The 15,943-nt window shown below is 44.1% G+C and overlaps 1 protein-coding gene across 4 annotated transcripts in view; it reads right to left on the reverse strand.

The window, feature by feature from the left end:
* CEP89 (centrosomal protein 89) overlaps positions 1 to 15,943 on the reverse strand; it is a 69,478-nt gene that overhangs the window by 32,065 nt on the left and 21,470 nt on the right. For 3 of the 4 annotated variants that reach the window (XM_043899068.1, XM_043899071.1, XM_043899070.1), the window contains 7 exons: positions 13,125 to 13,227; positions 10,247 to 10,275; positions 8,428 to 8,470; positions 5,266 to 5,484; positions 3,827 to 3,972; positions 312 to 362; positions 59 to 142 (listed from right to left, as the gene is read on the reverse strand). In XM_043899068.1, coding sequence (XP_043755003.1) covers positions 59 to 142; positions 312 to 362; positions 3,827 to 3,972; positions 5,266 to 5,484; positions 8,428 to 8,470; positions 10,247 to 10,275; positions 13,125 to 13,227 — 675 coding nt within the window. The remainder of the gene's footprint in view (positions 1 to 58; positions 143 to 311; positions 363 to 3,826; positions 3,973 to 5,265; positions 5,485 to 8,427; positions 8,471 to 10,246; positions 10,276 to 13,124; positions 13,228 to 15,943) is intronic. The other variant, XM_043899069.1, reaches the window with a different exon arrangement.

Raw genomic sequence — 15,943 nt, forward strand, 5'->3', positions numbered from 1 at the left:
ATTTGAATTGGGCTTCTCTTTTACAAACCTTGTCCTTCTAAGATGTTTGCCAACCTACCTGAAGGCTGGCAACGAGCTCGTCCTTCTCTTTCATCCTGTCTTCGTAGGCCAGCAACAAGGGGGACAGGTATTTTATATCCACCTGAACATAACCGAATAAAGAAGGTTAATACCTTTCTTACAACTCAACACAACCGGCACATCTTTAAAAAGGAAAGAAAATTGGTTCGGTATAATTCAGAACGACTTGTAACAGCTATTCAAACACAGTCCAGAAAATATGGGCCTGAAATTAAATAACTTTCACTTACCAACCAGGGTGGTGTAGGGCCCTTTGATGGGAGGCCTTCAATATTTAAACTCTAAGAATAAAACACAGAGTGAAGACAAATTAAATTACTGAAGCTTATGCGCTCTGGAGCCTGTGCCATCCAACTACTGAGCCCGTGCCACAACTACAGTCCAGGCTGTAACGAAAGATCCTACATGCGGCAATCAACACCCGACACAGCCAAATAAATAAATAATAAAAAAGAAAGCACGGTGATCATGAGGCTCATCTATTCTCTTCATTCTCCCCATGACCACAGTGCAGCCTGCTGTCTGATGTCTGTAAATAGCTGTATTGTGTATCCTGTTTGGTTTTCTAGCTGTTTACAGTGAGAGGGCAAACCTGGTATGAGTAATTCCATGGGGGCTGGAAGCAATGGCCCTGATGGAATAACTCCTTATTCAACAAAAACTTTCTAATGTGTTTATCATCTCGTGATTCATTCAGCAAACACTGCAAGTTCACTAAGTCATTATGGACATTACCGCACAATCGTCGTTTTTAAGGATTTTATGGTTCAACTCAGACACAGGTCTTCTCACAGGGTTAACATCACACACAAACGCAGTACGGGTAGAAGGTGCCGTAAGAGGGACACAAACGGAAGTCTGCGTGGTGGAGAGAGAGATCAGCCCCGGCTGGAGGGATCGGGGAGCCTGTCACAGAGAGCCTGGCGGCTGCAGAGGACAGCACTGTGCACGCTTGGCGGGGGCAGCGGCCAGCGGCCAGTCACTGGGCCTGCCTACTCACAGCCTTTTGAAAGGGAACAGGCTCACCCTAGGGAGCCTGTTTTGGATCACAGGACTCCAGGAGCTTCCATATTTTTGTTTAAAAAAGGTTAACGTTATGTTAAGTGAAAGAAGTTAGTCACAAAGACCACCTATTGAACGATTCCATTTATTTTTTTTCCCTATACATGTTTTCCTGTATTTATTTATTTACTTTTGGTCACACCATACAGCATGCAGGATCTTACTTCCCCAACCAGGGATCTAACCCATGCCCCCCCATGCAATGGGAGTGCTAAGTCAACCACTGGATCACCGGGGAAGTCCCTGTAAGATTCTGTTTATATAAAGTATTCAGAACAGGCAAATCCACAGAGACAGAAGGTAGATGAGTGGTTGCCAGGGCCAATGTGGGAGGTGGGAAGAAACAGGGAGGGCCTACTAACAGGTGTGAGATTTCTTGTTATGAGGAAAACATTCCAAAACTGTGGTAAAGGTTGAACCGTTCTGTGAATACACTAAAAAAGGTCACTGAACTGTACACTTAAAATGGGTGAATTCTATCTCAAAGCCATTATTTAAAACATTTAAACCTAAGTCTTACTTCAAACAGAAAGGAAACAACCCATAAAGGTGCCCTCAACTCCCAGGAGCCACATGAGAACTCTCTGCATACCTGGCTCGCCCCTCACCACCGATCCCCAGGGGGGCTGGACAGCTGTACATTCCGAAGACCCCACCCCACCACCAGCCCCCACATGTCCTTCACACACACGAGACTCCAGGGAGCAAGTGGCTCCTCCTGCCATTCCCCACAGCATCTGCCATAGTGGCACGCTGAGTGAGTGTCGAATTTTGCAATCCTTCTAAGGTACGACCTAGTCTTTCTTCTCTAATTACACACCCATCACCTTACATAGTTACCATTTTTTGCTGGGGGGTGGGGAAGAGAAAACACAAACTTTACTCTTAGCAAGCTTCAATTATAAAATACAGTAATCTTAATTATAGGTACCGTGTTATATTGGGTTGGCCAAAAAGTGTGTTCTGGTTTCTCTGTAAGATGTTAAAAAAAACTTGAATGCTCTTTTTAGCCAACCCTATATATATATATCTTAGATTCTCAGATCTTATCCATCTTGTAACTGAAGGCTTGTACCCTTCCACTTGCCTCTCCCTATTTCCCCCAGCCCTCAGCTCATGGCATTCACCACCCTACTCTCTATGAGTTCAACTTTTTTTTTTTAATTCCACATATAAGTGACACCAAGCACTTTATCCATCTTTATCTGGCTTATTTCTCTGAGAATAATACCCTCCATGTTCATCCATACTGTTGCAAGTGACAGAACTGCCTTGTTCTTTAAGGTTGAATAACATACACATGCATATGTGTATGTATCAAGTCTGTGTGCGTGGCTCAGTCGTGTCCGACTCTTTGTGACCCCATGGACTGTGTAGCCCACCAGGCTCCTCTGTCCATGGAATTTTCCAGGCAAGAATATTGGAGTGGGCTGCCATTTCCTTCTCCAGGGGATCTTCCCAACCCTGGGGTTGAACCCGCGTTCTCTTGTGTCTCCTGCGTTGGCAGGCAGATTCTTCACCACTGAGCTACCTGGGAAATACTTGTGTGTGTGTGTGTGTGTGTAAACATGTGACATGTATCACATTTTCTTTCTCCATTCATCCTGACGTTGCTTTCAGACCTTGGCTGTCAATAAATAATGCTGCAATGAACATAGGAGTATAGCTCTCTCTTCAAGATTTTGATTTTCTTTCCTTTAGATATACACCCAGAAGCGGGATTTCTGAGTGGTATGATAGTTCTGTTATTTCTTTGGGAACCTCCATTCTGTTTTCTACAGTAGCTGCAATCCCTCCAGTACTGAACCAAGGATCCTTTCTCTCTACACCCTCCTCACTTATTTACATTTCATTAAGATCAGTTTCTGAAGATTTATCTTGTTCTCTTCTTTAGAACATATTCCTTTTTTTATTCATCTTCCTTTACTCTCTATGTTGGTTTCTGTGCATTAGAAATAACAGCCAGCTCTCTCATCTTGACAGAGGGTCTTGTATAGGTATTGAGCCTCATCAATCAGTCTAGCCCATGTTCTTGGTAGCCTCTCAAACCTCTGTGATTGTCCAAGCTGCTGTCTTTATTTTTAAGTGGTTCCCAGTAGTTGGGGATGTACCAAATCCTATCAGCTTCCCAAAGGGGAGGACTGCAGTCAGTATTTAGATCTACGCTGATTAGAAGCCAGAAATTCAGGCAGCATCTGGGAAAGTATGCAGTTAAACCCATTCCAGAGAAAAAGTGGGAGAAGGGTGTTTTTGTCTGCTCTCTCTACACTAAGTCCAACTATATAGCTACAGGGGATGCTCTTATGCTTATCATGAATGTAAGTTCCACTGACTGTGAGAGCTAGCTCATTTGGGAGCCTGTGAACACTAGTCTGCTTTCTTTTCAAAGTCTGTGCACTAACAAACAACAGCTATAACCCTGAGGAACCGGCTGGGAACGGAGCAGACAAGGACTTTTACTCCTTTACTTTACGTATGTTTATACTGTCCTAATTTTTCACTAAGAGCTTTCATTGCTTTAGTTTTGAGAAAAGGAGAGACAGACGGAGAAAATAGAAAGGTGCCCAGGAAGACTGTACTTTGGATGTATCTTATACCAAATTATAATAAACTCTTTGGAACTGGAAATCAATTCAAGGCTAAAATACCAGTAACACTGATTTTTCTTAATAGAAAACATTACCTCTTTCTTGGATAAATGCCTGAATTTTGTTTGATATCTACTCAGCTCTACATTCAAACGATGAACAGTCATTTTCAACCCATCATTTTCATCCACCAGTTCTTGCGCTTGTTTTCTTAGATAATGTAATTCAGGTGCAGCAACTACTGAAAAAAAAATTTAATATTATACCATAAGAACTTAAATCAAATTTATCATGATTTTATATAAATTGTCAATTGTCTGTCCTTCTTTCCCTTTAGGCTCACAAAGGCAGCAAATGACAGTTATACAGATATAAATGAATAAAAGTTAATAAGTTTTTTTAACAATGAATAGTCAACAATACTTTAGAAGTTTGTGAAAGTTGATCTATATATACGATAAAGGTAAAATAAAAATTTTAGATTGGAAAAAATGTCATTGTTTCAGATGATATACAAACATGTGCTCTGAAAATTATATAGTATAAATGGAGAATTTACTAGAACTAATAACCTTCCCACACAATAGTAATGTTCTACTAGAAAACATAATAAAAAACAGATCCCACAAAGTAATAGCACAAATAATATCAAGTATCTAGAAATGTGCCTGAGACAAGAAATATACAGGGTCTGTATAGGGAAAACCACATTATCTTTCTTAAAGCCATAATAATAGACTTAAATAAACAGAGAAAACATTACTGAATACTTGTATGACCTTAGCATTATTGTTATTAATTTTGGCCATATCACACAGCATGTGGGATCCTAGTTCCTGACCAGGAATCAAACCTGCACTCCTCAGAGTGGAATCGTGGATTCTTAACCACTGGAAACCAAAGGCATAGATCATAACAGGAAAATATCCTTTACACAGAGCTGAATTATTAACAAACTGAGAAACAAAATCAAACATATGTGACATAGGGCTAAAATTCTTAATATATAAAGAGCTCCTACAAATCAACAAAAAAGATCAAAACATCTCAATCCAAAGTGGGAATATTTATGAAAGAGAAAGAAAATGACCTGCAAAGATAATGAAACAAATATTCAACTTCATCAATAACAAAACAAATAGAAATTAAATTAAAACGGGATTCTTTTTTTTTTTTAACCAATCAAATTAGCAAGGAAATATAATCTTCAACGTTGGTAAGTATGTGGTGAAAGAGACTTTTATATGGTGCTCATGGGGATAAAAACTGATACAAAACATATGTAAAATATTATGCTAAGAGCCAAAAGAAGTACTAGAATTTTTTCAGCATAATAAAAATGATATACAACAGATGAAATCAAATTTCAGCAAGTATAAGGATATTAATGAAAGACCATAAATATCAAAACAAAATATCAAGAACATTAATATCAACAAATATTATAACATAAGATGTTAACTTCCCAAAATAAGTACAAAAATTTGAATTCCTGTTCCTTCCTGTAACAAAAGAACTAGATAGTTGTCCTCACCTTCCTGAGAGGATGCTTTCTCAACCTCTTTTGGCTTTCCATTTTCTTTTTTCATCCTTTCAAGTTTTAACTGTAGTTCTTTCATTGTTTTTTTTATTATGTTAAGTTCATATGTAAGGGTTTGATTTGCATTGTTTAGATGCAAATTTTCTTCTTTTAATTCCTCTAACTTTTCTTTGGTTATTTCTATACATCTTTGACGTGTTCTACCAGTTATATCTAAAAAGGGACAGGAAAAAAGTTTTAAAATACTAATTGATGTTAACAATTTTACATCAGAATTACAGGAGACTATTTCAAAAACCAAAGGAGCAACTTCATTATGTCAGTGCCTGCAAAAAAGACTGGCCTATACAGCAAAGACTGTGACCTGTTAAGACTACAGTGAGCAATAAGAAGAAGGATAACACAGGGGGAGACAGAAGCCAGTGGAGGCCTTTGCTTATCATAATATGCAGAGTGGAGGTTGTATCCTGCAGGCCACCAGGAGCCAGAAAGCCTTTCAGCAGAAGTATGGAAAGAAGGGGATCTACTCTCAGATGAATTGCTGAGGCCAGCAGTGAAGAAAGTGAACAGGAAGGAGGCCTAGCCCAGAGGCAGGTAGATCAGTCTGAAGGCTCCTAGAGTGGGGACGAAGAGGAAAGTGTTAGGGGAAGCACACTGATTGAAACCGCCCGCCCTGGCCAGGCACCATAGTAACCATTTGCATGAGTTGTTTTATGACAGGAGATCCTGATAAGGAATACAGAACTAATAAGCCACCACCAGCGGGACGAGTTTGGGAAAGGTCAAAAGGAGACACCGCGTGTCTGTCCACTTTCCAGAATCCCTCTCGCTAGCATCCATCTTGCTGAGCGATGCGTGCGCCACCAGGAAAGACTCTGAATTAGAATGATTGGCCAAAGACCACCTGGAAACTAATCCCATCACCATAAAACCCAAGACTGCGAGCCAGGCGGCAGAGCAGTGCTCCTGGGTTCCCTTACCCTCCTGCTCTCCACCCGGGTGCCCTTTCCCAATAAAATCTCTTGCTTTGTCAGCATGTGTCTCCTCGGACAATTCATTTCCAAGTGTTAGACAAGAGCCCAGTTTTGGGCCCTGGAAGGGGTCCCCCTTCCTGCAACAAATGGACATGAGAGAATTTGGGGCAAAAATATGGCAGGGCTCAGCAGCTGATTGGGTGTGGGCAGTGAGGGCGGGGCAAGTCAAGAATGAGCAACATGATCTATAGTTTAGAAGATATGGAGCCAGACAAGAAACACAAGCCTGGCAGGGGGAGGGAAGCTCAAGTTAGGACACGGGTCCAAAGCTCTGAAGACAGCCTCAGCTGGCGAGACGGAGGAGCCACCAGCATGTAGGTGTACTTGAAGGCACCAGGGTGAGAAAACCAGAGGCTACAAAGGAATTTAGGAAGGAGTAGAAAAATTGGAGGAAAGCAGAGAGTGATATTCCATAGGGAGATCAAAGGAATTGAGGACTATGATGGGCTCCTGGCCTGGGCAGAGCTTCTGTGTGCAGATGGAGGGAGGGATACTGGGAGCTCCAGAGAGCCTCCCCCGACCCCTGACACAGACATATCCAAGCCCTAGAATATGAAAGAAATGAGTAACTTCACAAGTACGCCGAAAACAAGATACAATCTACCAGGAATCCAGGAAAGAAGACATTTGAGATTAGATTGAAGATGGAAGGAGAGGTCAGCTACGAGAGGGGGTAGGGGGCGCGTCCAGGGATGCGCCTTGCCCTGGCAGGTAGTGGGGACACAAAGTGGCCTAGAAAGGACTGGTGAATTATCTGTCTAGAGTGCCAGACAGAAGCAGCAGGGCTCAGGTCCCCCTGGGCCAAGCAGTACACATAAGCCCTGAGGACAGAGAGGCAGGCAGGCCCCAGGGCTGGAGAAACCTAGGAGGAAGAGGAGCTCCCAAACCCCCGGGTGACAAACCACCCTGTCTATCCCTGACAGTCACTGGAGACAGACTGTACATCTGACAACCCACTGGCTTCCCCTTCTGAGCAGCCTACAGTAATCAGATATGGCATTCCCAGAGAGCCAAACAGGGACTCCCGAGGACCAGGCGAGTACATCACCAAGAGCCACGGGGACTAAGGGAAGCACCAAAACCAGAAAACAGAGGACGGAGTTGGCTGCAGCACAAGCTACAAGACTTGAGAATGAGTGAGGCTAAGATTCCAGAGAGATGCTTGTCAACACTTAATAGAAATCACGCAAATAAAGAGCTTCACTAACAACACAGATTCAAAGGATGGGCTGAGCCACAGAAGACATACAGTGAAGAATGAACCTGTGGGCCAGATGTCAGAGCCCCAGCAACATCCCAGAACGCAGCACCCAAAACACCGAGACAGAAGTGGTGAAAACAAAGCCAATCCGACACGGACGACAGACAAAAGCCTTGGTACTTGCCAGGACTGTCAGACTACTGATGCAAAGCATACAGGAAAGAATTTAAAAGTCCACTCTGGAAGCTCATGAGGCTCCCCAAACTGCGGACGGGAGAGCACGCCATGAAGCATCTCTAGGCCTCTCAGCTCTGCCTCGAGCCCCTGAGCAGAGCCCCCATTTTCCTACGCCCCCTCTACCAGTGCATGTGTTGCCTGAGTGCTGAGTCACTTCAGTTGTGTCCCATCTTTGTGACCCTATGGACTGTAGCCCACCAGGCTCCTCTGTGCACGGGATTCTTAAGGCTTACCACTGGCACCACTTGGGAAGCCTCGCCCTTCCAGGGTCTGTCCATGTATTCCCCCTCCACCAACCCCAGGCTTGAACACATCCCACGTGTACATACAGCCACCATCCAACGTTTGAACATTTGGACTCTCTCTTTTTTTTGGGGGGGGGGTCACACCTCTTGGCATGTGGAAGCGTAGTTCCTTGATCAGAGATCGAACCCGTGCCCCCTGCACTGGAAGGCGGACTTTTAATTACTGGACCCACCAGGGAAGTCCTATGAACTCTCTCTTTTAAGGCAAACTTAAAACAAGTTCAACAAACTGCGATCTCTTTCCAGTTTCAAAAATGGGACAGAAGCAACAACCTTTACAGAAAAAAAAAAAAAGTGGTCTTTATTTTACGTTAGACTGTACTGGGTGTTCTCTGAGACATAAGTTTTTCAATCACAGTGAAATTCAAAAGGCAAATACCTGGGCAGAGCGGAGGTTTTTCGCATAATGGTGGTTTTTCATCCTAGGGGAGAAAAAAAACCTGACAGTAATGAATTGAGTCTTAGCATCTTCTAAAAGTGGACCGGCACAGCATAGGTCATAATGTAACAAACATTTAAGCACTTCCCCCGTCTTCATCTGGGCTCCTGTAGTTGCTAGTTTTAGCTTCAGAAACTTCAACATTCACTGCTTCTTTTAAAGGAAGCCAAACCTTAATAGTCTTCCCTTCTTGGCAAGCTCAATGAGCGGCAGGGCAACTCCTGCTCTCTTCCCACCTTTCTGTCCATGAGTTCTGCGTCTTTTAATTGAAATATAGGTGATTTATAATAATGTATTAGTTTCATTGTATAGTAAAGTGATTTGATTATACATATATACTTTTCCAATTCTTTCCCATTATAGGTTATTACAAGATACTGAATATAATTCCCCATGCTATAGAGACCATCCACGTTGCTTATCTATTTTATATGTAGTAGTGTGTGTTAATTTCATACTCCTAATTTGTCCCTCCTGCCTTCCCCTCTGTGACTCTAAGTTTGTTTTCTGTATCTATGAGTCTACTTCTGTTTTGTAAATAAGATCATTTGTATTATATTTTTAGAGTCCACATATAAATGATATCATGTAATATTCGTCTTTCTCTGTCCAGCTTACTTCACTCAGTACGACCATCTCTGACCATCCATGTTGCTGCACGTGTCATTCTATTCTTTTTATGGCTGAGTAATACTCCGTTGTGTGTGTATATGTGTGTGTGTGAGAGAGAGAGAATATACACCATATCTTCTTCATGTACTCATCTGCTGATGGACACTTAGGTGGCTTCCATGTCTTGGCTATTATGAATAGTGCTGCTATGAACACTGGGATATTTGATGGATCTTTTTGAATTAAGAGTTTTCATCTCTTCTAAATATACGCCCAGGTGTGGGATTGCTGGATGACATAATAACTAGGTTTTAGGTTTTTTAAGGAACCTCCATACCATTTTCTACAGTGGCTACACCAATTTACATTTCCACTAGCAGGGTTCCCTTTTCTCCACACCCTCTCCAGTGTTTATTATTTGTAATCAGTCACTGTGGTCACATGCAGGTCCTACGAGTGACAGGCCACCAGTTCACATTCTAAAACACGTGATGTGACTGTAGGTGCTGAGCAGAGATGGACAAAGAAAACTCTAACTGGTCTCCTCTCCTTGGGATATGCAAAAAGACCCCATAAGCTGCACAGAACCACGTTTTTAAAGCACTGAGAAAAGAATACAAGACCCTTCTTTTCAACTCGAAACTTAGAGGAAAGGGAAGTCTTTGAATTTTTTCTACTACACATCAGCCTGATACTAAGTTTCTAATTTCTGCTGAAAAGTAGTTAAGGTTATAAATTAACTCTATTGAGAAGTTTTTAATTTTTAAACTCCTTTGACATAACAGAATTACAAAGTTAAGTAGAACTATTTCCATGTCTGCAAACTGGTTACTGTCTATTCATTTTACAAAGTAGAAAGCAAATATAAGTGCTTTCTAACCCCTCAATACATTATATTCATTTCAAACTATGCAACACATGAGTTTCTTCATGTTTTAAAACTTTTTTTTAAAAAAACATTCAAAAGCGTACAAAGACAGAAAAAACAAAAACCAAACCAAAAAAGAAAAAAAAAAAAAAAAAACCAGCCCATGGAAAAAGAACTCTTAACAGAAGCTTTTTCTCCCACAAATCATAAAAGTTGTTTTGAAATTATGGTAGAAGTTCTATTTAAAAAGCAAATCCATTTTAAAAAAACAATTCTTACCTTTAATTTCAGAACAGAATGTCTTCCATCTGATCAAAACAGAGAGAGAGAACTTTGTAAAGTGGAGAAAGACATCTGACAGCTCTGAAGAGTACAATCGTAGGAACTCACCTTCTGCACGTGAGCTGAACCAGCCCACGAGCCAGCCCAGAGCTGAACTGCCCATCTCACCCCTTGCTGGTTCCTGACCGCCTTCCGCGGCTCACGTGACTGCAGAGCTGAGGCCAAACCCCTCGGTGTGACTGTGGGCCCTCCCCGCCTTCCCAGCACCCTTGCCCTGTGCCCTCCACCATCCCACCTGCCAGTCCCCGCGTGGGCTAAGGGGCCACTCCGCCCTGCCTCCTCTGCCTCCAGCAGCAGTCCACTCGGTCAGATGCTGGTACCTCGACCAAAGGATGGCAGTGTCCAAGCTTCTTGGCTGGGTACTGCTAGGGTACAGGGTGGCACCTCAGGCTGGTAGCCTTCAGACAATAATCATCAGCTAGCATTTATGGAGCAAGTTTTGCTTCATGTGTTTGCGTGCGTGCTTAATTGTCCAGTTGTGTCTGACTCTCTGTGATCCTGTGGACTGCAGCCTGTTACACTCCTCTAGGCAAGAATGCTGAAGTGGGTTGCCATGCCCTTGTCCAGGGGATCTTCCCAACCCAGGGATTGAACCTGGGTCTCCCGCATTGGCAGGCGGATTCTTCACCGGCTGAGCCACCAGGGAAGCCCTGCTGTGCTTCACTCATACGACTGAACTTAGTCCTTGTAAGACTCTTAGGAGAGGTGCACTCAAACTTAGGAGAAGTGGGGTTAAGGAACTGGCCAAGTCTCACGCCACCTGAAAGTGACAATGTCCAGGGGCTTTTAATGCCCCCACCACACGCCAAAAACCACTGAAGGAGCTTCACTCTCTCCCAGCCACCACCTGTGCTCCAAGTTCATGTTGCCAAGCGTGCCAGTTATCACAGCCTTTGATTCCAACCCCACCTTTATTGCCTGCTCCTGTTACTGCAGGGGCGCTCCTCTGTCTGGTGGTGCAATAATAAACTTCACCAGTAGAGGGTGCAGAAGAGACACTGGAGGAGGAAAGGGCTTGGGTTCCTCATTCCATGGGTGACGTCTCCTGTCCTGGGTCCCTCTTTTTCCCTCCTCTCCTCCCTCCCCCCCTTTCTAGACGACCAGCAGCACTTCCCCACAGGCGGCTCCTCCTGGAACTCCCCTACAGATGGCAGCCTCTCAGTGAATTCTGTTAGCATCACACCTAACTTCTCCACCTGCCCACGGGCCAGAGCTGCACCCTCCCCAGTGTCTCCGTAGCAGATTCTCCAAATGGTCCTTCCCTCGGAGGCCCTATGTTAACTGCATAGGAAGCAGCTGTTCCCTCTGTCATTCCCATATTCTTTATTTCTACCCCTTAATAGGCAATCCTGTTACAGTTAATAATTCTTGATATTAACCTTTCCCTGTTCAAATCACCATGGACTTTCTTTCCTTTTTTTCTTTGATTTGGCCACACAGTTCCCCAGTCAGGGCTCAAACCTAGGAAGTTCACCAGGGAATCCCCTCACCTTGTACAGATACTTTCTGTCTCCTGATTAGTTCTGACTGATAGTATGATGCATCAGGCACTAGAAAAATAATGCAGACATTGGAAAGTGGATGGATATGTATATATTCAGGATGTTATAAGATTTTTTTTAAAAGGTAGTAAAATATCATGTATTTACATACACATTCTAAGCTGTTAAAATTATACTTGATGGAAGTATGATTATGTATATTTAACTTCATGTATTTCTGTATTCTTTACAGTGAGAAAGTATTAATTCTAAAAGAGACATACTTTCTACTTGAACTTAACACACACATGGATTTTCCCACAAAGATAAAATATGCTGTCTAACCAAGTGGCATTTTCTGGCACAGGTATTAGTAGCTGGCATTCTGTCTTCCAATCAGTCCCCTTGTGCTGACTTATATGAGAGTCTCCTTGAGCCCTGGGCTTCCATGGTGGCTCAGACCGTGAAGAATATGTCTGCAATGAGGGAGACCCAGGTTAAATCCCTGGGTCAGGAAGATCCCCTGGAGAAGGGAATGGCTACCCACTCCAGTATTCTTGCCTGGAGAATCCCATGGACAGATGAGCCTGGCGGGCTACAGTCCATGGGGTCGTAAAGAGCTGGACACGACAGAGCGACTAACACTTATCTGACTTACTTATCTCCATGAGCCCAAGCAATTCCCTGAGTGTCCTGATAAAGAAGTTATCGGTGCCCACTACATGCCAGGCTCTCCTTCTCACTTCTCAAACACAGGCCACATCTTAGGAAATGGAAAACGGCCTTTGCTATTAATGAGATGAATTTTCTCACTGTGCCAAATGAAATATACAAAGGTATGCCATTCCAAAGTTGTATTATAAACATATCCATGCATTCATTCATCCAAATCACCTGAAGTGATAGCCAGCCATGGGCCAAGCCCTGCTCCAGGCCCTAGAGCCAGCCTGGTGAACAAGATAGACAAGCTCACTCAGCCATCCCGAGGAGACCACTGTGCGCCCACCCCTCATGGCACTGGTCGTGGGTGCAGAGAGGGAGGAACGCATGGAGCTTCAGAGTCTGAGCCCTGATGCTCCCCCAGGGAACCTCTCACAACTGAGAGAATGACAAAGTGGACTCCAATGTGAAGGCCTTATACATTAAAGGCAACCAAACACCCAGGCAATCATTTTCACTGTATCCCAGGAAAAACAAAGCCCAGGGATATTCCCACTTAAAATCATGGAACCACGGATGGAGGTGCAACGGTTATACCTTCCTCCAAATTATTTATGACCATAAAATGCTTTTACATGAAATTTTTTTAAAACAATTTTTTTTTTTTTTTTTACCTTTTTCTTGTGTATTCTCTGGTGGAATAGGTGAGCTTGGAAACCCATCTTGTTCAGAAATACTTTGCTCATCTTCAGTGTCCACACCATGTGATGACAGAACCTTTTCGTTACAGAAGACAAAGAACAATACATGGTAAGTACTTCTCTATAAAACCTCCTCCCAACAAACTCAGCTGTCTTATTCCATACCCTCTCCACCGCTACCTCCCCTCCAAGACATAAAAGGACTACACCTGTGGGTCCCTCAGGAAAAGCCCAATGGCAAAGGCAGTGCCATCCAACTCATGCTCAGGCCAGCGGCCCCCAACCTTTTCGGCACCAGGGACCGATTTCATGGAGGTGGGGGGTGGGGGATGGTTCGGGCAGTAGTGCAAGCCACGGAGCAGCAGGTGAGGTTTCGCTTGCCCACCCACCGCTCACCTGCTGCGCAGCCCAGTTCCTAACAGGACGGTCGGCAGCCCGGGAGTTGGGGACTCCTGGCCTGAGCCATCGAGACCTTCAGAGCTGTGCTGCACCGCATCCCACTGCATGCTACCCAGGCAGCCCGCCTTCCCATTCCTGCCAGGGACCAAGTCAGGACCAGGCGCTGCCTCCAGCCTGCTCTGTGCAGCGCCAGCACCACCGTGCCCTGGTACTGAGGCTGCACAGTTCACCTCTAAGTGGGGCAAGAGCGGCCAACCTGCCCTGTGAGAACGCTCACCAGGGCAACTGTTGGGGATCGGGGCCCACTATGCCTGCTGGCTAGGAGTCTACTGTGAGTGTTTCCTGATGGAATGGGACTCTCCCCCGACCACTGTCTGTGAAAAACTCCCTTGCGGGGTCACGAATGGTAGAGCTGCCCCTCACAGACCTGAGAGCCGGGTCTGGGACCACCCTGATGAGCAGGAGGCTGCCTCACTAGCAGGGCTCTGGGATGGGGCCAGGTGTGAGGACAGAGGCTGCCCTCGACGAAGAGCAGTGAACCAGGTCTTGTACGGTAAGCTGAGGCTGGTGCTCCCTGCGTGGCTTCCCTTCCACTATCCTGACTCTTTGTAAAATCCTGCTTATGTGATCAGCCTGGCTTAGCTGTGCTGTGCTGCAGGCCATGGAAGGGCCATCCCCATGGCTGGGAACCGGGCAGCATTGACCAGCAAGATGCCCACAGGAAGGGGCATTTCAGGGCCAAAAGCTAAGGCTCACAGGCCCACCAGGCTGGGGGCAGAGGGCTCCAGGGTGACGCGGCTCAGAGCAACAGAAAGGTCTCCGACTCTACTCATCATTGAAGAAATTAAAAAGAAATGAACCTCTTAAGTTTTTAGCTCCTAGGAACTATCTGCCTTGTTTACCCTGTCAAAGGTATATTAAGCTACTCACTTTTATTTAGGAAGAATGAAATACTAAGGCAACTTAAATACTTGAAAAGTGAAAGTGAAAGTCGCTCAGTCATGTCCGACTCTTTGCCATCCCATGGACTATACAGTCCATGGAATTCTCCAGGCCAGAATACTACAGTGGGTAGCTGTTCCCTTCTCAAGGGGATCTTTCCAACCCAGGGTTTGAACCCAGGTCTCCCACATTGCAGGCTGATTCTTTACCAGCTGAGCCACCAAGGGAAGCCCAAATACCATCATAACAATACCCTATTATGGAAAACTGCTTGTTAGTATCTACTAGTAAGAAAGCTGATCGTACCTTATGGCTAATTATGCCTTATGAATACATACATCACTCATCAGTATATATGAGTGGTACATACCCACCACATATGAATGTTCATAGAGCACTCTTCCTAAAAGCTCCAAACTGGAAACAACCAAATATCCACCCTTAGTAGAGTAAATAAGTTACTGGATGTTATAGCTGTCCCATGGGATATCACACAGCAATAAGAACGAACCAACAACTACCACACAAAATGACAGAAGACTCTCAAAAACTCCAAAGCATACACAATGTATGATTAAAGTCATAGAATCTTTAGGATGTGCTGTGTGCTTAGTCACTCAGTTGTGTCCAAATTCTTTGTGACCCCATGGACCACCAGGTTCCTCTGTCCATGGGATTCTCCAGGCAAGAATACTGGAGTGGGTTGCCATGCCCTCCTCCAGGGGATCTTCCCAACCCAGGGATCAAATCCAGGTCTCCTGTATTGCTGGCAGATTCTTTACCATCTGAGCCACCAAGGAAGGACAAAACCAATCTCAGGTGATTTTTCTAAGATCTAATCTGCTCCTGGAGTCAGGGCAGTGGATAACTCTGGGGGGAGCAGTGACTCTTCTCAGTCACAGAGGACTTTTGCAGGCTAGCAGTATTGTTCTTTTAATCTGGGTGGAGGCTACTTTGCAAAAATTCACTGAGCTGTGCAGTTACAGCTTATGTGTCTTTTGTGTATATGTAATATGTCGATAAGTAAGCCTAAAGAATTTGTGACAACATTCTAGAAACACTCAAGTTTTAACACAAAGCATTGTTAAAACTACCAAATACTTCTGAGTGTGAAAATCACCTGGTTAACTAAAATAAAAACTGTCTGGGTACTGAAGGGAGGGAGGTGGAAGCCAGGCACCCCAGCCACAGTGCTGCCATCCCAGTGGCCAGGAGTGACTTTCCTGCGTCCATCTGCAGCCCTGGCCTAAGTTCCTTCATCCTCCTCCTGGGGAGGACACTAACTCCGATTATAAAGAGTAAAATGTACATGCTAGAATTTACAGAGTGATTGTTAAGGGAAAAAAAAAAACCAGTGAATATAACTTTAAGCTAGTTGAGGGAAAGAAACAGAACTAAAAAATCCATCAATCCAAAAGAATGAAAGAAGAAAAAAGATACAGAGTAACAGA

The sequence above is a fragment of the Cervus elaphus genome, chromosome 4, assembly GCF_910594005.1.
Source record: "Cervus elaphus chromosome 4, mCerEla1.1, whole genome shotgun sequence".
Lineage (NCBI taxonomy): Eukaryota > Metazoa > Chordata > Mammalia > Artiodactyla > Cervidae > Cervus > Cervus elaphus.